The sequence below is a fragment of the Bufo bufo genome, chromosome 7, assembly GCF_905171765.1.
Source record: "Bufo bufo chromosome 7, aBufBuf1.1, whole genome shotgun sequence".
Classification (NCBI taxonomy): domain Eukaryota; kingdom Metazoa; phylum Chordata; class Amphibia; order Anura; family Bufonidae; genus Bufo; species Bufo bufo.
The window spans coordinates 216872478-216895555 of NC_053395.1; the positions used below are offsets into that span (position 1 = coordinate 216872478).

General features: G+C 43.8%; 1 protein-coding gene across 2 annotated transcripts in view; it reads left to right on the forward strand.

The window, feature by feature from the left end:
- The window catches only part of ZRANB3 (zinc finger RANBP2-type containing 3), a 271436-nt gene that overhangs the window by 204625 nt on the left and 43733 nt on the right, over positions 1 to 23078 (forward strand). For both annotated transcript variants that reach the window (XM_040440742.1, XM_040440743.1), the window contains 2 exons: positions 1835 to 2324; positions 21153 to 21371. In XM_040440742.1, coding sequence (XP_040296676.1) covers positions 1835 to 2324; positions 21153 to 21371 — 709 coding nt within the window. The remainder of the gene's footprint in view (positions 1 to 1834; positions 2325 to 21152; positions 21372 to 23078) is intronic.

Genomic DNA, 23078 nt, shown 5'->3' on the forward strand with positions numbered 1-23078 from the left:
AAAAGTCAAGCGTGCAGCTGCCAAGATGCCACTTGCCACCAGTTTGGCCATATTTCAGAGCTGCAACATCACTGGAGTGCCCAAAAGCACAAGGTGTGCAATACTCAGAGACATGGCCAAGGTAAGAAAGGCTGAAAGACGACCACCACTGAACAAGACACACAAGCTGAAACGTCAAGACTGGGCCAAGAAATATCTCAAGACTGATTTTTCTAAGGTTTTATGGACTGATGAAATGAGAGTCAGTCTTGATGGGCCAGATGGATGGGCCCGTGGGTGGATTGGTAAAGGGCAGAGAGCTCCAGTCCGACTCAGACGCCAGCAAGGTGGAGGTGGAGTACTGGTTTGGGCTGGTATCATCAAAGATGAGCTTGTGGGGCCTTTTCGGGTTGAGGATGGAGTCAAGCTCAACTCCCAGTCCTACTGCCAGTTTCTGGAAGACACCTTCTTCAAGGAGTGGTACAGGAAGAAGTCTGCATCCTTCAAGAAAAACATGATTTTCATGCAGGACAATGCTCCATCACACGCGTCCAAGTACTCCACAGCGTGGCTGGCAAGAAAGGGTATAAAAGAAGAAAATCTAATGACATGGCCTCCTTGTTTACCTGATCTGAACCCCATTGAGAACCTGTGGTCCATCATCAAATGTGAGATTTACAAGGAGGGAAAACAGTACACCTCTCTGAACAGTGTCTGGGAGGCTGTGGTTGCTGCTGCACGCAATGTTGATGGTGAACAGATCAAAACACTGACAGAATCCATGGATGGCAGGCTTTTGAGTGTCCTTGCAAAGAAAGGTGGCTATATTGGTCACTGATTTGTTTTTGTTTTGTTTTTGAATGTCAGAAATGTATAATTGTGAATGTTGAGATGTTATATTGGTTTCACTGGTAAAAATAAATAATTGAAATGGGTATATATTTGTTTTTTGTTAAGTTGCCTAATAATTATGCACAGTAATAGTCACCTGCACACACAGATATCCCCCTAAAATAGCTAAAACTAAAAACAAACTAAAAACTACTTCCAAAAATATTCAGCTATGATATTAATGAGTTTTTTGGGTTCATTGAGAACATGGTTGCGGTTCAATAATAAAATTAATCCTCAAAAATACAACTTGCCTAATAATTCTGCACTCCCTGTATGGTTCCTCATGGACTTCGCATGAAGACCAAACAACCCATACTTTATTGTATGCGTCCCCACGTAACAAGGATCTCATCTTCTGCCTATATGTCTCATATCCGTATGACGAAACAAGAATTATGGAAGTATGCTGGTGCCCCTACGTCCTTTGGCGTGAAGTCAGTTTGATCATAGGCCTCAAGAACTATGGAATTTTATGACCGTCCCAACTCCGCAACCAGAGCCAGTCATTAGGGTCACTATCAGAAGTGATTATTCAGCCCTGTATAGACGGGAGGATTGCTGCATGTAAATGCAGCGCACGCAAGTAAGCAACGGTCAGGAAAGATCCATTGTGATGACATGCCGTCTATGGACATGCATCTTATGTCATGTCATTGAAAGTGATGTCACTGCTCTGGCGGTAATGGTTGCATATATTTGCCCAATTTTAGCGGTTGCACGGGACTAGAAAATCACGGCGGTCTTCTTGGAGACACAGCGCCACACCCGTCCGTGGGCTGACTCTACTAGTGAATGAATTTGCGCTGCAATACCTGACACAACCCATAGACAAGTGTGGCGCAGTTTCGGGAAGAAAGCAGAGGGTTTTTCTAATCTTGGACAATTCCTTTAAGGAATCCGAGGCGCTGTTATATATTAAAGGGATAAATAATTAATTGGCATTTTATTTGTCTCTTCCCAGTTCGAGAAAGACAAGCAGCATGACATCCGCTCGTTCTTCTCCCCTAAACCTGACGGAGAAAAAAAACGCAAGAGGGTTGTTGGAGAAGAAGAACGTGTAGAGTTAGACGGGGAGACGGACAACAAAGACCCAGAAGAAGTTTTTGCCACCGAAGCCAAAGTCTCGTCAGACGTCAGTGAAGTGGTCGATGTCGATGCCCTTTATAATGATGAAGACTTTGAACAGCAAGCCAAGCGTTTCCGACCGTCCGGCAGCCAGACCCCGAAATCTACCCCTAAAAGCGCCAATTGTGGAAAGAGGAAGTCTTGGAATGGCAAACCTTCTAACTTGTTTCCGTCACCTAAAGCGCGTGGTCTTTCTGAAAGTGCCTTACTTACCCCCCCAAGACCTCCTCTCTCCGAGAGGCTGTGGAGCTGCACGGCCTGTACATACACCAATAACTCCTTGCTGCCATATTGTGAGATATGTGAAAGTCCTAGGAGCAGAAAAGGTAGGTGTATGGTAAAAAAAGCAGAAGCCCTGATAGTGAGCGTCCGCCACTTATCAAACTTTATTTTCAAGGTTTAATATACTCTGCTGATAAATTTCTTGATATATCTTTATAGCGGTCAGAACTATGTTTTATATCTGCAGTTCCCTGCAGACATAGAGTTAAAGGGAACCTGTCACCAGTTCTATGGTGTCCTAACTAAGGGCAACATAAATAAGTGACTGATTCTCTTAGCAAAATGCTGGGTCACTTTCTTTAATTGACCCAGTCAATCTTCCAACATCTTGTATTGAAAAGCTCCAGCTCATAATGATGAGTCCTGAATATTCATGAGCTCCTGACTCTCCCCGCCCACCTGCTGCTGATTGACTGACAGTTTTTTTCCATATGAATCAGCAGCAGGTAGGCAGGGGAGTGGCTATAGCTCTGAATTAAAAAAAACGCTGGACTCAATTCAGCTCATTAGCATGTGGCATGCGGCATCTTTGTGTGTATATTATGAGGTAACCATCTGTCACACCAGTAAGGGCTCTTTCACACTTGCGTTCTTTTCTTCCGGCATAGAGTTCCGTCGTCGGGGCTCTATGCCGGAAGAATCCTGATCAGTTCTATCCTAATGCATTCTGAATGGAGAGCAATCCGTTCAGGATGCATCAGGATGTCTTCAGTTCCGGACCGGAACGTTTTTTGGCCGGAGAAAATACCGCAGCATGCTGCGCTTTTTGCTTCGGCCAAAAATGCTGAACACTTGCCGCAAGGCCGGATCCGGGATTAATGCCCATTGAAAGGCATTAATCCGGATCCGGCCTTAAGCTAAACGTCGTTTCGGCGCATTGCCGGATCCGATGTTTAGCTTTTTCTGAATGGTTACCATGGCTGCCGGGACGCTAAAGTCCTGTTTGCCATGGTAAAGTGTAGTGGGGAGCGGGGGAGCAATATACTTACCGTCCGTGCGGCTCCCCGGGCGCTCCAGAGTGACGTCAGGGCGCCCCACGCGCATGGATGACGTGATCGCATGGACACCTCATCCATGCGCATGGGGCACTCTGACGTCATTCTGGAGCGCCCCGGGAGCCGCACGGACGGTAAGTATACTGCTCCCCCGCTCCCCACTACTACTATGGCAGCCAGGACTTTAATAGCGTCCTGGCTGCCATAGTAACACTGAACGCATTTTGAAGACGGATCCGTCTTCAAATGCTTTCAGTTCACTTGCGTTTTTCCGGATCCGGCGTGTAATTCCGGCAAATGGAGTGCACGCCGGATCCGGACAACGCAAGTGTGAAAGAGGCCTAAGTGAACACATCTAAGGTACTTTTTAGTAGTTAATGATTGTATATAATTAGTTAGATTATAATCAAATATCTACATGACAAGGTCCCTTTAAGTTATTCTGCCACCACTAGGGGGAGTTCAGGAGCTTAGTTAAAAATTAAAGAAATCTGTATGCGATAAGCTCATTAGCTCCCTCTAGTTGTGGCTGCAGGCACAATTTTATCATTTCGCACTATAGGGCTCCGTCTTGTTATCCCCTGCACTGCCGAAGATGCGCTTCATTTATGATGAGGCACATAGAAATGGGGTCAATTTAAATAACTGTTTTTGCAGCGGATTTGGTACTCTGTTTCATGGGAATAGTATAAAGGTATTGTAAGACATTAATCAGAACACAATTTGACCTGAAATGGGGTAAATGTTCACCATAAAGGGGTTATCCGGATTCAGACCTGAACCCGGAAACAACCCCATCTGCGCTCATTCACCATAAGAGTGGAGCATTGTAGCTGTTTATGCTTTTTATCCAACGATGCTCCCCCTTGCCCTGTGCTGAATTGCAGAAAAAGGGCTGTTTGTCTGCATTTGGACACTGCTAGGTGGAGGCTTCCGCCTAGCATTGATCCCGGTGACTTCACAGGCTCTGATGGGCGGTCTTTAGCGCTGCCCTAGCCTGTAAAAACAGGCTAGGGCAACGCTAAAGGCCGCCCATTAGTGCCGGTGATGTCACCAGGATCATTGCTAGGTGAAAGCCTGTGTCTAGCTTACCCTATGGAGAGCCCGGTATGTCACCGGATCTCAAGAAAATTCCCTTGCAGGGCAGAGGAGAGCATCGGAGCATGATAAGCTCGGCTGTTCCACTCATTCATGGTGAATTAGGCTACGTCTACATGACGACATTTGTCGCGCGACAATAAGTCACGCGACAGATAGGGCACAACTACACTGCAACATTTGTAGCACAACATTTTTTATAATGACCGTCTATACTGTCGCACTGCAACATGCTGCGACTGCGACGCAGCGGTCGCAGAAAAATACATCTCGAATGGATTTTCTGCAACTGTTGCGTCGCAGCATGTTGCAGTGCGACACCATAGACTGTCATTATAAAAATTGTCGCGCGACATTAGTGCAACAAAATGTCGCGCGACAAATGTCGTCGTGTAGACGTAGGCTAAGTGCAGATCTGGTTGTGTGCGGGATCAGGTCTGAACCCGGGCAACCCCTTAACTATAAGTAGTAATGTTGTGCCTCTGCTGGAAAAGCAGCAAAAAAAAATAAAAAAAATCGGAGACCTTACTGACCTGCAAAATCTAGTTATGTCATTTATAGAGCACATTGATGCTGTAAAAACAAAAAAAATTTAAAGCTCCCCCCCTCAAAAAATAAATAAAAATAAAAGTAGTCATACGTCAACATTAATGGAAAAATCTAAAAGTTATAGCTTTCAAAAAAAATCTCTACATCCCTAAATGGGGTTAAATCTTGTGTTCTGCTTTGTAGTTTATTTTTGTGTATGGAGCGTTATAATTCACCCCTCCGATAATATCGGCATCAGGTGAGCGCGAGTCCAGCCGTCAGTAATACGTATATAATATAATGAACGCGATAATGCGCCTAATGGCAGATTGGTCTTTCAGAATCCGATTCTCATGGAGGCAAGTGAGGTTATGCATATTTCAAATGTCTGCACAGGGGACAAAAATCCCACCTGAGCATCAATCTGCGAATGTGTCTCCTCGGAAAGTGAAAGGTGCCAATTTCTGTCAAGAACGTATGTTGAGAGCTGCTATGGCATGGCATTAAGCTGGCACAAATGGACATTTCTGATTAATGTCAGCGGGATGTGAATTCAATGGGCAGGAGCCGAGGTCCCGTTTCCATGGCAGCAAATAAGCCTAACATTCATCGCCCTGCTGTTTTCTTTCCTCGTCTGGAGATTTATGATCAAAAGGGCAATAAAATTATAGATTTTTAGTTCTTTCTCAGACTAATGATGCTGCGTTTGCATTACATTCTAACTATCTTCACTTTGCCGGAGACCATGAGATGAAGTTTTCATTGTTCCAGAAGTTTCAGTCCAGAAATACATCACTTAAAGGGGGTTATCCCATGATTAATATAAAACACGAAAATCAGACACCATATCTAGGACATGACAGTCTCTTTCTAACAAAGTTAGACCTAGCCCTGTACCTGACATGTATCCAGAGATATTCCCATTCATTGCTCCAATTGGTCTGCTACATTCAGTTTAATCTAGCACCTCGGGGGCGGGGGTGGGGGGTCCTTTCTGCTGTAGTTCTCTCTAGGTCACAGCTCAGGGGGGGTGTCCTTTCTGCTGTAGTTAACAGCTCAGGGGGGGTGTCCTTTCTGCTGTAGTTCTCTCTAGGTCACAGCTCGGGGGGGGGGGTGTCCTTTCTGCTGTAGTTCTCTCTAGGTCACAGCTCGGGGGGGGGGGGGTGTCCTTTCTGCTGTAGTTCTCTCTAGGTCACAGCTCGGGGGGGGGGGGTGTCCTTTCTGCTGTAGTTCTCTCTAGGTCACAGCTCAGGGGGGGGTCCTTTCTGCTGTAGTTCTCTCTAGGTCACAGCTCAGGGGGGGGGGTGTCCTTTCTGCTGTAGTTCTCTCTAGGTCACAGCTCAGAGGGGAGTGTCCTTTCTGCTGTAGTTCTCTCTTGGTCACAGCTCAGGGGAGGTGTCCTTTCTGCTGTAGTTCTCTCTAGGTCACAGCTCGGGGGAGGGGGGCCCTATCTGCTGTAGTTCTCCCTAGGTCACAGCTCAGGACGGGGTGTCCTTTCTGCTGTAGTTCTCTCTAGGTCACAGCTCAGGGGGGGGGGGTGTCCTTTCTGCTGTAGTTCTCTCTAGGTCACAGCTCAGGGGTGTGTGTCCTTTCTGCTGTAGTTCTCTCTAGGTCACAGCTCAGGGGGGGTGTCCTTTTTTCTGTAGTTCTCTCTAGGTCACAGCTCAGGGGGTGTGTCCATTTTGCTGCATCTCTCTCCCTATCGCAACTCATGGGATGTGTCCTTTCAGCTGCAACTCTTGCCCTGTAACAGCTCAGGAATCGTGTCCTTTCTTCTGACAGCTTGGAGGCTTGTCCTTTCTGCTTGCAGCTTTCTCCTGATTACAGCTCAGGGGGCATGTCCTTCTACTTGCAGTTTTCTCCCCGTAACTTTCACAGCTTCCGACAGTAGATCCAGCTGGTGGCATTTGAAGGAAGGATCTGAGCTTGCGACCACCTCATTGCTGTTACCGAGGTGGACAGAGAAATAAGAAAAGAGAACAAACAGCAAGTGGTGCCATACAGACACATTTTAATGAATAACTAAGTGGCTGTACTACATTTTTTATTGCATGCAGTTAAGACAGTATGCACATCCAGGTGCCGGTGTGAAAAATATAGAATATATTATTTTTTTGTGGAACAACTCCTTTAATCCTCATGAAGGAACTGATTCAAGATTTCTTGTCTTGGGATTCATGTGGAATTGCACGAAAGCTACACGTGATCTTATGGACCTTGCATTTGTAGCTCCAGACCATAGAGAGCATTACTGTTATTCTACCAGAAAAGGCACTTTTTAGGTTACAGTTTATAGGAAAAGTATGTGAACCCCTGGGATTATCGGGACTTCTTGAGCACATTAAGTAAGCATCCATAGTGCAGGGAGAAAAAGTAAGGGTAAAGCTTCTGCATGTGGTCAGGTTTCTGTATGTAGTTTTCTCTCCTTTTATGATCCACTCCTGATTGCTGTCCCCTAAGATAACCTATGTGTTAATGATTTTTCCAAGAGCTAACTAGAGTTTCAGTTAAAGAGATGATCTGAAAAGTATGGATTTGCAGGTGGTTTGCCCATTAACTAAAGGCACACAAAGCCTGGTTACTGACAAAGCTGATCTTTGTAAGAACCTTTTGTCAGTGTGAACCCTGTATCAGTGCAAACAACTTTCAGAAAGACTCAAAAAGACTTGTTATAGAGACATGAAGCAGGAGAAGGCTACAAAAGATTAAAATCAGTCTGCGGTTAGATAATTTATCTTCAAATGGAGAAAATTCCGAACTGTTGATACTCTCCCTAGGAGTGGTTGTCCTGGTAGGATCACAAAGGGCACTCCAGAAAGAGTTGAGAAATAACACAAAGCTAGCCACAAAATATCTACAAAACATCTGTTCATGTACTGTATGTGGAATGTAAGGGCAGCCGTCCATGCTGCAAGCTTAAAGGGCTTCTGTCACCCCACAAAACTTTTTTTTTTTTTTTTTTTTTTTTTTTGGATAGTTACATTCCTTATAGCGCGATATAGGAGAATATAATAGTCTTACTTACTTTCATGCGGCCGTTTCTTTCGAAAACGAAGTTTTATAATATGTAAATCCGGTCTCTACCATCAAGTAGGGCGTCTACTTGCTGGTAGCCGCAGCAGAAATCCGCCCCCTCCTCTTGTTGATTGACAGGGCCAGCCGGGATCTCCTCCTCCGGCCGGCCCTGTCAGTATTTCAAAAATCGCGCGCCTCTGGTCATTCGGCGCAGGCGCTCTGAGATGAGGAGGCTCGTCTCCTCAGCACTCCCTCAGTGCGCCTGCGCCGATGACGTCTTCTCTTTCGGTGATGTTAAAGGCGCAGGCGCACTGAGGGAGTTCTGAGGAGACGAGCCTCCTCATGTCAGAGCGCCTGCGCCGAATGACCAGAGGCGCGCGATTTTTGAAATACTGACAGGGCCGGCCGGAGGAGGAGATCACGGCTGGCCCTGTCAATCAACACGGCGAGGGGGCGGTTTTCTGCTGCGGCTACCAGCAAGTAGACGCCCTACTTGCTGGTAGAGACCGGATTTACATATTATAAAACTTCGTTTTCTAAAGAAACGGCCGCATGAAAGTAAGTGACAAGATTATATTCTCCTATATCGCGCTATAAGGAATGTAACTATCCAAAAAAAAAAAAAAATGACTTTTGTGGGGTGACAGAAGCCCTTTAAGAAACATTGGATGATGCAACAAGACCTCTTGTGGGACATATTATTGGCAATAATACAGTACCGTATATATAAAAAAAATAAAGCAAGTATAACAAAAGAATAAAAAATGCATAGAATACAAATAAAGGAAAAAATAAAAAGGAAAAAGTGCAAAATGAACAAAATTGTGTCCGTGTTCCCCAAAGGTCTTTTTATGACCTGTAGTAGTGAGTGATCATTCCTCCCCATTCACGTTGCATGTTTAATAGGCTGATGTAAATTAGCACCGATCAACTTTAAAAAAAAAAAATGTAATTTTTTTGTGGGCCCTGGAAATAGAGCGATGTAGCAATGCAGCCCTCAGACCAAAAAAGGTTTAGATTGTGCTCGTCACATAATAACCAGACCACATATTAATTGTAATCCTTGCAGTACTGCATGCAATTCCCAGGGGTTCACTTACTTTTTCTTGAGATATATATATATAATTAAAAAAAAAACTCTTGTTAAAAAAAATCTAAATATAATATTAAAAATGTGTTATATTAAAGACTTTGTTTAAACGCCGGACCCTCCCTCTCCTACTTAATTGACCAGGGCAGGTTCTTCCGTAGTCACTTTGCCTCGCACTATCCGTCTAGAAGAAGAGGGAGGGACTGGGAGAAGGAGCAAGGTTGCACAGAGTGGTTTGGCCCCTCCCTCGGAGCACTTTACTGCTTGTTTGCTTGCAGATTGAAAGTACATAACATTCAGCTGAGGTAGCCCTACAAGACATTGTGGCCATCGGATGTGAGTTCACTCCAGGATTAGCTACACAGGTCACGTTCTAGACCGTACAAGGGATCACACCCACTAATTCGTCAAGTGATACGGATCTAAAGCATGTAAAAATTATATATACTTCCAAAGCCTTTTCATTTTTAAGATCTCTGCTTGCTGACTGTATATGGAAGCACTATTGGTTTTCCAGTCCCAAGGCCATGAAATGCGTGGATTCGTTGAGTTCCCTGGATTGAGAAACACTTTGTAACCATTCTCCTTTCTGGCTGAAAGATGAGAGCCCTGAATGAATGGCCTTCCCCTCTGTTACTAAAAAATTCCCTAAGGGCTCATTCACATGACCGTTAGGGCTTCCTGCCCGTGCTGCAGACTGCTATTAGCGGTCCAGAAAACCAGACAACTCTATTTAGTTTATTTCTACTGAAATAAATAAAAAACACACTCCTGGGCCTTGTGTCAGTATTGTTCTCTTATGTGACATAAGAACGTTTGTGTCCTATCGGTCAACATGGTCAGGGGATTACTGCAGCCTCTGCATCCACAGGATTTATTGACTTTGTTACTCCTTGTTTCTTGCTAGTAGGAGAGCAGGCAAAGCAACACTGGTGCAGGATCAGACTACACAAAGGCTTTTAGTCTGTAACCGTGGACACATATGTCTGCGTAGGGGCTGTGGAATGTTGTTTTCCATTCTAAGGCTGGGTTCACACGGGCGTTGCGGGAAAATGTGCGGGTGCATTGCGGGAACACCTGCGATTTTTCCGCGCGAGTGCAAAACATTGTAATGCGTTTTGCACTCGCGTGAGAAAAATCGTGCATGTTTGGTACCCAAACCCGAACTTCTTCACAGAAGTTCGGGCTTCTGTAGATTGTATTATTTCCCCTTATAACATAGTTATAAGGGAAAATAATAGCATTCTGAATACAGACTGCATAGTAAACTAGCGCTGGAGGGGTTAAAAAATAAATAAAAAATTATTTAACTCACCTTAGTCCACTTGATCGCGGCCCGGCATCTCCTTCTGTCTCCTTTGCTGAACAGGACCTGTGGTGAGCATTAATTACAGGTAAAGGACCTTTGGTGACGTCACTCCGGTCATCACATGATCTTTTACCATGGTGATGGATCATGTGATGACCGGAGTGACGTCACCAAAGGTCCTTTACCTGTAATTAATGCTCACCACAGGTCCTGTTCAGCAAAGGAGACAGAAGGAGATGCCGGGCTACGCGATCAAGTGGACTAAGGTGAGTTAAATTATATTTTTTTTTTTAACCCCTCCAGCGCTAGTTTACTATGCATTCTGTATTCAGAATGCTATTATTTTCCCTTATAACCATATTATAAGGGAAAATAATAATGATCGGGTCGCCATCCTGATCGTCTCCTAGCAACCGTGCGTGAAAATCGCACCACATCCGCACTTGCTTGCGGATGCTTGCTATTTTCACGCAGCCCCATTCACTTCTATGGGGCCTGCGTTGCGTGAAAAACGCAGAATATAGAGCATGCTGCGATTTTCACGCAACGCACAAGTGATGCGTGAAAATCACCGCTCATGTGAACAGCCCCATAGAAATGAATGGGTCCGGATTCAGTGCGGGTGCAATGTGTTCACCTCACGCATCACATCCGCGCGGAATACTCGCCCGTGTGAAAGGGGCCTAAGAAGCATTTGAAAATGAAAATCGAATGCCATATGGTACAAAATAGTTCTGTTCTCTTGGTCCAATACTAGCAATAATGGTATTCTGTCTCCATTAGTGCATATATATCATTATGAGAATGTAGAGTTTTATCATTTCCAGCAGTAGATTGTTGTAAAAATCCATGATTCACTGCTAATAGATACAAGTGTTACCTTTCACGTGAGCTGTGAAGCAGTGCTCCCTGTGTGGTGCTTTACATTTAGTAACGACAAGCTGGTATTTGGAAGATTGATACATTAGTGGCTTAGGGCAGATAGATGAAAATTTATGTGAGAAACCAAGCTGAAATTCTCGGGAACTGAAAGTAAATTGGAAAGTGTGCATACCTATTTTCCCAGCTTTATCCGATGCACAGTGTCGCCCCCTGCTTATCTATGTACATTTATATGTGCTGCAGAGAGGAGAGGTGAAGGGATGTAGCAACTGCTCAATGTACTGCTCACCATGTACAAGAATATAACTACTATAATACTGCTCACCATGTACAAGAAATAACTACTATAATACTGCTCACCATGTACAAGAAATAACTACTAAAATACTGCTCACCATGTACAAGAAATAACTACTATAATACTGCTCACCATGTACAAGAAATAACTACTAAAATATTGCTCACCAGTCACCATGTACAAGAAATAACTACTATAATACTGCTCACCATGTACAAGAATATAACTACTATAATACTGCTCCTATGTACAAGAATATAACTACTATAATACTGCTCCTATGTACAAGAATATAACTACTATAATACTGCTCACCATGTACAAGAAATAACTACTAAAATACTGCTCACCAGTCACCATGTACAAGAAATAACTACTAAAATACTGCTCACCAGTCACCATGTACAAGAAATAACTACTATAATACTGCTCACCATGTACAAGAAAGAACTACTATAATACTGCTCCTATGTACAAGAATATAACTACTATAATACTGCTCCTATGTACAAGAATATAACTACTATAATACTGCTCCTATGTACAAGAATATAACTACTATAATACTGCCTCCTATGTACAAGAATATAACTACTAAAATACTGCTCACCAGTCACCATGTACAAGAAATAACTACTATAATACTGCTCACCATGTACAAGAAAGAACTACTATAATACTGCTCCTATGTACAAGAATATAACTACTATAATACTGCTCCTATGTACAAGAATATAACTACTATAATACTGCTCCTATGTACAAGAATATAATTACTGTAATACTGCTCCTATGTACAAGAATATAACTACTATAATACTGCCTCCTATGTACAAGAATATAACTACTATAATACTGCACCTATGTACAAGAATATAACTACTATAATACTGCTCCTATGTACAAGAATATAACTACTATAATACTGCCTCCTATGTACAAGAATATAACTACTATAATACTGCTCCTATATACAGGAATATAACTACTATAATACTGCTCCTATGTACAAGAATATAACTACTATAATACTACTCCTATGTACAAGAATATAACTACTATAATACTGCTCCTATGTACAAGAATATAACTACTATAATGCTGCCTTCTATGTACAAGAATATAACTACTATAATGCTGCTCCTATGTACAAGAATATAACTACTATAATGCTGCCTCCTATGTACAAGACTATAACTACTATAATATTGCTCATATGTACAAGAATATAACTACTATAATACTGCCTCCTATGTACAAGAATATAACTACTATAATACTGCTCCTATGTACAAGAATATAACTACTATAATACTGCTCCTATGTACAAGAATATAACTACTATAATGCTGCCTTCTATGTACAAGAATATAACTACTGTAATACTGCTCCTATGTACAAGAATATAACTACTATAATACTGCCTCCTATGTACAAGAATATAACTACTATAATACTGCTCCTATGTACAAGAATATAACTACTATAATATTGCTCCTATGTACAAGAATATAACTACTATAATACTGCTCCTTATGTACAAGAATATAACTACTATAATACTGCTCCTATGTACAAGAATATAACTACTATAATACTGCCTCCTATGTACAAGAATATAACTACTATAATACTGCTCCTATGTACAAGAATATAACTACTATAATGCTGCCTTCTATGTACAAGAATATAACTACTGTAATACTGCTCCTATGTACAAGAATATAACTACTATAATACTGCCTCCTATGTACAAGAATATAACTACTATAATACTGCTCCTATGTACAAGAATATAACTACTATAATATTGCTCCTATGTACAAGAATATAACTACTATAATACTGCTCCTTATGTACAAGAATATAACTACTATAATACTGCTCCTATGTACAAGAATATAACTACTATAATATTGCTCCTATGTACAAGAATATAACTACTATAATATTGCTCCTATGTACAAGAATATAACTACTATAATACTGCTCCTTATGTACAAGAATATAACTACTATAATACTGCTCCTATGTACAAGAATATAATTACTGTAATACTGCTCCTATGTACAAGAATATAACTACTATAATACTGCCTCCTATGTACAATAATATAACTACTATAATACTGCTATGTACAAGAATATAACTACTATAATACTGCCTCCTATGTACAAGAATATAACTACTATAATACTGCTCCTATGTACAAGAATATAACTACTATAATACTGCTCCTATGTACAAGAATATAACTACTATAATACTGCTCCTATGTACAAGAATATAACTACTATAATACTGCTCCTATGTACAAGAATATAACTACTATAATACTGCTGCTATGTACAAGAATATAACTACTATAATACTGCCTCCTATGTACAAGAATATAACTACTATAATACTGCTCCTATGTACAAGAATATAACTACTATGGGGGCGGAGCTTGGCTGCCTTGCTGAATGGCTGCCTGTTGCTGAGCTCCTCCAACTAGCTGGTGATTAACCCCATTAAAAGCACCTTTTTACCTGCGCAAATGGGCAAAGCGGGGAGAGACCGCACCAAGGACCCTTTAGAGACCACCCAGGTCCGCTCCAAACTGCCAGACATGGAGCAATACCTGAAGAAGCAGCCCAAGACCCGTGTGGCTGAGACTCCCAAGATGGCGCCGGCTGCATCTCAGCAATCTGAGGGAGAAGACTATTCTGAAGCAGGAAGCGCCTCTGACATCTCAGATTACAGAGCCCGAAAACGGAGTGGAACTCTTTCAAAGAAGGCACTTCGGGAGGTCCTGGACTCCGCTCTGGCTCCCCTGCGACAAGACCTAGCAGAGATCAAGGTAGATCTGCGCAGCATGGGGCAGCGGGTGGCGGACTTAGAAAATTCGCATGATGCGATTATTCGCCACGAGGGAGAAATATGCGCGGCATTAAATTCGCATAATGGCTTGCTTAATGATGCTTTGCTTCGCATCGAAGATCAAGAAAACCGCAGCCGCAGACGAAACATCCGGATCCGGGGCCTACCTGAATCATTCGCATCGGAAGCTCTGGAAAAAATCGCATGCGAAATTTTTGCGAATCTTCTGGGAACAGACAGAGCAGCGAAAATAACAATTGAGAGGATACACAGAGCTTTGAGACCTAAGCCTAAAGGCTCTGATCCGCCGAGAGATGTCGTCTGTGGCCTTCTAAGCTATGTGGACACTGCGGCTCTGCTGAAGGCAAGTAGAGAAGCAGAACGCCTGGAATTTGAAGGCACACCGATCTTGTTTTTTCAAGACCTGGCTCCTACTACGTTGGCGAAACGCCGAATTCTCCGGCCACTTCTAGATGCCCTCAAGGCCTCTGCCATCCAGTTCAGATGGCTTTACCCATTCGGCCTGGCCGTTATGAAGAACGGGAGGCAGATTACTATACGCTCCCCTCAGGATCTAAATGCTGCCTGGGATCACATGGGTATTTCACCTATGGAAATACCGTCCTGGATGCCCGCCGACCAGGGAGAGCCTATACCCTCGCCTCCAAGCTCGGCCCAGTGGAACACTGTCACCTCGGGTAAAGCTCCCAGACCCAACCGGGAACGTCATCTCCCCGCCACTTCCGAATTTCCTCCGCACCGCTGAGATGATATGACGCTTATAGGACACCAATTCTACAGCCCACTATCAGGGCACTTCCTTCGGTGGTCACCCAGCCCGTGACCCCTGATGACACCCAGATGACGTCCCTTGTTACAGCCTGATAGAGACTTTCCCTCTACGTTCTATTTGGGACTTTGTTATTGCTAAAGTTTTACAGTTCACATTACCTCCCCCTCCCCTCCCGAGAAGCTGGGGTTTAGCCAGCATCTAACCTGGTTCACGACCCTACTCCCTGATGGCCTCCTTCTGGCCCTCAAGTGCTCCACGAGACCCCCCGCCCGGTGGATCCCGGCTGTCCGCCGTCATGAAAAAGGATCGCTTTAACATCGGGCGCCCTGTGGAGCTTTCATCTCTCTGTGTTTTATGCTGGTTATTGCATTTAACTTTCTTTTTCTTTATTTGCAGATGTTTTGTCCATCTTGTCTGTGTCCTCCCTTCTCCCACTGTGTCCTTCCCTCCTTCTTCCATGCTCGACTGGTCTACAACTGTTGATATGCAATGTACCCAACTACCGCCCGGGGATGGCTGAAGTCATAGTTTCTTCTTTCAACGTTAGAGGTCTCAATGAGCCATGCAAGAGATCACAAATCCTATCTCTACTGCAGAAAGACAAAGTCTTCATAGCATTCTTTCAAGAGACCCACTTCCGGTCGGGTAAGATACCTAACCTACCACCCAAAAAATTCTCGCAATGGTACCACAGCACACATAGCTCGGCTAGCAGAGGTGTTAGCATAGCTATTCACAAGCAACTACCCTTCGTAGTCTCGGCTTCTTCCTCAGACCCGGATGGTAGGTACTTGTTTGTGAAGGGCGCAATAGCTGACACCCAGATCACACTAGCTAACGTTTATGCTCCAAATAGGGGACAGGTCCAATGGCTGATTCAGACCCTCACGCTCCTATCCTCCTTCAAAGAAGGCATTGTCATTTTAGGGGGAGATTTTAATGTATCCCTAGATCCTAGCTTAGACTCCTCCTCCGGGAAATCGGCTATTACACACGTACGTCTAAGGCGTTTGAAACTAGCCTTGAAAAAATTAGGTGTGTTTGACACATGGCGCACTCTAAACCCCTCTGGTAGGGATTATACCTTCTTCTCCCATGCCAAGTCCTCATACCATAGACTAGACCACTTCTTCTTATCCTCAAATCATGCCCAACTGCTCCTGCGTGCTAAAATAGGTAATATTACTCTGTCGGATCACTCCCCAATTTTTATACATTTCACCTTGACTACTCTTCCAAAAAGGGAATGGAATTGGCGCCTCAATGACACCCTCATTTTAGACCAAGCCAACTCCCAGAAACTAGCTTCCTCACTGACCGAGTTCTTCCAGCGGAATAATGCAGGCCTTACACCTCCCTCACCACCGATTGTATGGGAAACCCATAAAGCGGTGATCCGTGGTGAACTTATCGCCCTCGGCTCTCATGTTAAAAAACAGCGCTCTCAAGCCATTGCCACCCTTATGTCCCAAATTCAGTCGCTCGAACTTACGCACAAACAATCACAGGCACTTAGTTGTGCCACTGAACTTAGTGATGCAAGAACTAAGCTTAAGAACTTACTAAATGTAACATCGGCCAAACTGCTCCTACGCTCCAGATTTAAATCGTACGCTCATGGCGATAAAGGGAACAAACTTATGGCAGCGCTAGTTAAAAAACAACACTCTGACTCTTTTATCTCTGCTATCAAAGATGCTAAAGGAACCCACCTGAAGTCCACTCTTGACATTGCGAAGGCCTTTAGTACCTTTTATACGGAGCTCTATAATCTTCCACCCCCCTCGAATCAGTCGTCTAATACCCTCACGGACGCCACGGAAAAATTCCTCTCTTCCCTACATCTCCCTAATATCACCCAGTCCCAGGCAACCCAGCTAGTAGCCCCAATAACAGATTCTGAAGCGCGGAAAGTACTGGCCTCTATTCCCTCAGGGAAGAGCCCTGGACCTGACGGCTTCTCCATTACGTACTATAAAAATTTTCAAGATATCCTAGTCCCCCACTTCCGCTCCATGTGTAATCACCTTCTGAACGGAGGTCAACTTCCCCCCCAATCGCTTTCGGCCCACATTACGATTATTCATAAAGAGAACAAAGATCCCCTAAATTGTGGTAGTTATCGCCCAATCTCCCTCCTTAATACGGACGTAAAATGGTGGGCTAAGATCTTGGCTCAGCGGATCCAGCAGATTCTCCCCGATATCATCCATAGGGAGCAGGTTGGGTTTGTCTCTGGCAGACAGGGGAACGAAAATACCGTCCGCCTCCTCCACCTCATGAATTGGGCGCGGAGCACTTCAACTCCACTAGCCTTGCTCAGCACAGACGCGGAAAAGGCCTTCGACAGGGTCAGTTGGCAGTATATGTCTGCGGCACTGTCGAAATTCGGCTTCCCCGATCAGTTTATCGCGGCTATTTTCTCTTTATACTCGTCCCCTTCTGCCAGAGTCAAGGTCAACGGCACTCTTTCACCAGCCTTTGCCATATCCAATGGCACTAGGCAGGGATGCCCCCTCTCCCCGTCTCTTTTTGTCATAGTAATGGAAACCCTGCTATGCAAGATCAGACAAGACCCTGACATTGAGGGTATCAAGATGGGTTCTTGTATACATACCACCGCAGCATTTGCCGATGATCTGCTAATTATGACCACCAACCCCACGATTTCTTTCCCACGGCTTCATTCTCTGTTCGAAGAGTTCGGATGGATCTCTAATTTCAAAATTAATTATAGCAAATCCATGGCCCTGAATGTTTCATGCAAATCCTATATAGTCAAGAACCTCAAACGCACCACCTCCTTTGCTTGGGCCCCCCGTGATATTACGTTCTTAGGGATACGAATCTCAGCTAACCAAGATGACCTATTTAATCTTAACTACGGCCCCCTACTCAAAGATATTAGAACACATCTACAGTCCCTTAAACTCCCCTTCATCTCTTGGATAGGCAGGAAGAACTTCCTTAAAGCCTTCATTGTACCCAAGCTTCTATATTTAATACAAACACTACCAATTTGGCTCCCTCGCTCCTTTTTTGTGGAGATACGCCGTATGTTCTCTTTGTTCATGTGGGCGGGCAAATCCTCTAGGATAGCTTACTCAATATTGACAAGAGAAAAGAGATTTGGGGGCTTTGGTATGCCCGACATCCAAACTTATTATACAGCGTCGCTCCTGAACAGGTGCTTTTCTCTCCTCTCCCGCCAACCCCCGAATCTTTGCGTACAACTTGAGCGTGCTCTTATCACCTACAAAGAAGGACTTATCCTATGGGGAATCCGCACATGCACCCCGAATAACGCATATGCCTCTCCCATTTGGAAAGGCATGTTGGTGGAATGGGCCAAACTATATAAATCCCAAGACCTTAGGTTCCCTAATATCCACCTTCCCCTGCATCTACTACAGAACTATATTCACCCCGATATACTCAGACCCTCCGGAGTCTGGAGCATACTTTCTGACCTCACCTTACAAGATATTGCTTCTACATCTGGGGACTTGGCATGGGACAAGATCCACGATCTGCCGAAGGTTAAAGCCCTCTCCTTCCTTTCTATTGGGGCATTTGGTCGTGATATTAAAGCCCTTAAGCTACCACCCCTTACTAATGATACACCTACTTGGCTTGAGAAGAAGCTTTGTGTTCCCGAGTTACCGAAAAAGCCCTTCTCGACACTCTACAGGGAGCTGCTCTCTTCTGCTCCTCCAGCACTGCACTTTGTGTCTGCCTGGGAAAAGGAACTCAAAATCCAATTGACTGAGCCAGAGAAGGCCTTTATCTTAGCTCATTCACATGGCTTCAACCGATGCATCAAAATACAAGAAAATTCTTACAAACTATTGACCCGCTGGTACAAAACACCAGAATTCCTACATAGGCTCAACCCGGATGTTCCGGAGCAGTGCTGGAGGTGTGGAACAGAAGTCGGCTCCTTGTCACACATATGGTGGTCCTGCAGTAAAATACGCCCCTTCTGGTCTCAAATAGAGAACAAAATTAACCAGATATGCGCCTCTGAGGTGCGTTTGGATGCAAAACTAGTTCTCCTCTGGTGTCCCAATGATTCCCTTACTCCTGCTAAGGCTGACCTCCCGACCATGCTTCTTACTGCAGCACGTATGTTGATACCCTTCCTCTGGAAGAATGATTCGCCACCCTCAATGTTGATGTGGACCGAGAAAACAGACCAACTGTTTAGATTTGAGGAGTTAGCCCACTGGGAAACGCGCACACGTTCCAAATTTCTCAAACTGTGGCGACCTTGGGAGAAGTATCGCAACCCCGAGTGAATTGGAAGAACTTCCTCTCCTCCTCTACCCACCCCACTCTACCCCTCCTCCCAATTCCCCACTCTTGTCCGTGTCTTTTTCTTTTGTTTTGTGTTAACTAAATTTGTTCATACTCACTATGTTAGTAGATATGATATGGTCTGTAAGAATATTTGTATCCATTCTACTGCTGCCATTTGCACATGGCTATATACTGATACGTATTTTTTGAACAGACCTTTTGCACTCTCAATAAAAAGAGTTTTGGTTAAGAATATAACTACTATAATACTGCCTCCTATGTACAAGAATATAACTACTATAATATTGCTCCTATGTACAAGAATATAACTACTATAATACTGCTCCTTATGTACAAGAATATAACTACTATAATACTGCTCCTATGTACAAGAATATAATTACTGTGATACTGCTCCTATGTACAAGAATATAACTACTATAATACTGCCTCCTATGTACAATAATATAACTACTATAATACTGCTCCTATGTACAAGAATATAACTACTATAATACTGCCTCCTATGTACAAGAATATAACTACTATAATACTGCTCCTATGTACAAGAATATAACTACTATAATACTGCTCCTATGTACAAGAATATAACTACTATAATACTGCTCCTATGTACAAGAATATAACTACTATAATACTGCTCCTATGTACAAGAATATAACTACTATAATACTGCTCCTATGTACAAGAATATAACTACTATAATACTGCCTCCTATGTACAAGAATATAACTACTATAATACTGCTCCTATGTACAAGAATATAACTACTATAATACTGCCTCCTATGTACAAGAATATAACTACTATAATACTGGTCCTATGTACAAGAATATAACTACTATAATACTGCTCCTATGTACAGGAATAACTACTATAATACTGCTCCTATGTACAAGAATATAACTACTATAATACTGCTCCTTATGTACAAGAATATAACTACTATAATACTGCTCCTATGTACAAGAATATAATTACTGTAATACTGCTCCTATGTACAAGAATATAACTACTATAATACTGCCTCCTATGTACAATAATATAACTACTATAATACTGCTATGTACAAGAATATAACTACTATAATACTGCCTCCTATGTACAAGAATATAACTACTATAATACTGCCTCCTATGTACAAGAATATAACTACTATAATACTGCTCCTATGTACAAGAATATAACTACTAAAATACTGCTCCTATGTACAAGAATATAACTACTATAATACTGCTCCTATGTACAAGAATATAACTACTATAATGCTGCCTCCTATGTACAAGAATATAACTACTATAATGCTGCCTCCTATGTACAAGAATATAACTACTATAATACTGCTCCTATGTACAAGAATATAACTACTATAATACTGCCTCCTATGTACCAGAATATAACTACTATAATACTACCTCCTATGTACAAGAATATAACTACTATAATACTGCTCCTATGTACAAGAATATAACTACTATAATACTGCCTCCTATGTACTGTACAAGACTATAACTGCTATAATTCTGCTTGATGCCTCATAATTCTGAAGCTTTCCAGTTACAGGTCTTATTCTTGGTGCACTCAGGATTAGTAATTTTCTCCTGATGTAATGAGCCTTTCTCAGAAGTTGTCACCGTTCATACTTGGACTTTCCTGACAGTTGTTTTTTCTCCCTCCTTTAGGAGGTTCTGAGAAGCAGACCCAAGCAGCAAATGTCTCCTGCATTCAAGAGGAAAAAGAAAATCGAAGTCAGAGTGATGGGGATAATGAGCTTGTCGACTGTGCTCTGCAGGAGGCGCCCCCTGCTCCACAAAGTGACTTACGGGGGGATCACTTACTAAGCATTCAAAACAACAACTTAGAAGCCCACCCGGGGGAGGAATCAGCAGCCACTGAACCAGGTAATGTGCAATGAACGCTTCCTCCATGGCCACTGCCGCTAACTGTTTAATCGACAGCGCGGTGTACTATTGGATGACGCGGGGCATTTTTTTCTAGGGCTGGGGAATTGCTTTGCAATGTTCTTATGCCTGTTTAATTAACGTTTTTATAATGTGTTTTTGTCACTGCGTGGAGCCGGCTTTACATTCCTTCAGGTAACTGATTGTAGTGCACTGACACTTGGCGCTGGTGTTATATTAGAGGTGGTTCTGCTCATGTCTCTCTAGGCCTACACAGTCCTTCAGAGCCCCTGTGCTGTCCCTCCAGGGACCTCCTCTTGTCGCGGTGCAATTTTTCCATGACCTTATTAGTCCACGTTTAGTTATATCATCATGAGGTTTTCACTCTTTTGCCTGCAATTTTAGTTCTCTGTTCTGTTATTCTGCATTATCGAGGCTTTCTTCCCCTTAATCTGATATCCCCATCCTCTGGGGCCCCCTTGTCGAAAAAATTATGGTGTCCAGTTAAAAAAATGCTGTTTATGTGTTTACAACATGTAATAAAATATACTTCCAAGCTGTTAACCTTTGTATGGAGGTTATATCTGTATTTTTGTTCTATTTTCCTTCCAGCCCTCTTTGGTCTTGTCTTCCTGCCCTTGGTGGTCTCTTGTTTTTCTCTGTGGTCCCTGGTTGTCTTCTCCCCCATGGTCCCAGGTCTTTACCTTCTGTAAGGTCTCTGGTCTTTGTATCCTTCTGAGGTCTCTGGTCTTCCTCTCCCCTCACTTGTCTTCCTCACTTCCGGTGGTCCCTGGACTTCCTATCCTCCAGAGGTCCCTGGTCTTCCTCTCCTCCGAGGTCCCTGGTCTTCCTCTTTCTCTGTGGTCCCTGGTCTTTGTCTCCCGCGAGCTCCCTGGTCTTTGTCTCCCGCGAGCTCCCTGGTCTTTGTCTCCCGCGAGCTCCCTGGTCTTTGTCTCCCGCGAGCTCCCTGGTCTTTGTCTCCCGCGAGCTCCCTGGTCTTTGTCTCCCGCGAGCTCCCTGGTCTTTGTCTCCCGCGAGCTCCCTGGTCTTTGTCTCCCGCGAGCTCCCTGGTCTTTGTCTCCCGCGAGCTCCCTGGTCTTTGTCTCCCGCGAGCTCCCTGGTCTTTGTCTCCCGCGAGCTCCCTGGTCTTTGTCTCCCGCGAGCTCCCTGGTCTTTGTCTCCTGCGAGCTCCCTGGTCTTTCTCTCCCCCCTGAGGTCTCTGGTATTTCTCTCTCCACTGAGGTCTCTGGTCTTTCTCTCCCCCCTGAGGTCTCTGGTCTTTCTCTCCCCCCTGAGGTCTCTGGTCTTTCTCTCCCCCCTGAGGTCTCTGGTCTTTCTCTCCCCCCTGAGGTCTCTGGTCTTTCTCTCCCCCCTGAGGTCTCTGGTCTTTCTCTCCCCCCTGAGCTCTCTGGTCCTTCTCTCCCCCCTGAGGTCTCTGGTCTTTCTCTCCCCACTGAGGTCTCTGGTCTTTCTCTCCCCCCTGAGGTCTCTGGTCTTTCTCTCCCCCCTGAGGTCTCTGGTCTTTCTCTCCCCCCTGAGGTCTCTGGTCTTTCTCTCCCCCCTGAGGTCTCTGGTCTTTCTCTCCCCCCTGAGGTCTCTGGTCTTTCTCTCCCCCCTGAGGTCTCTGGTCTTTCTCTCCCCCCTGAGCTCTCTGGTCTTTCTCTCCCCCCTGAGCTCTCTGGTCTTTCTCTCCCCCCTGAGCTCTCT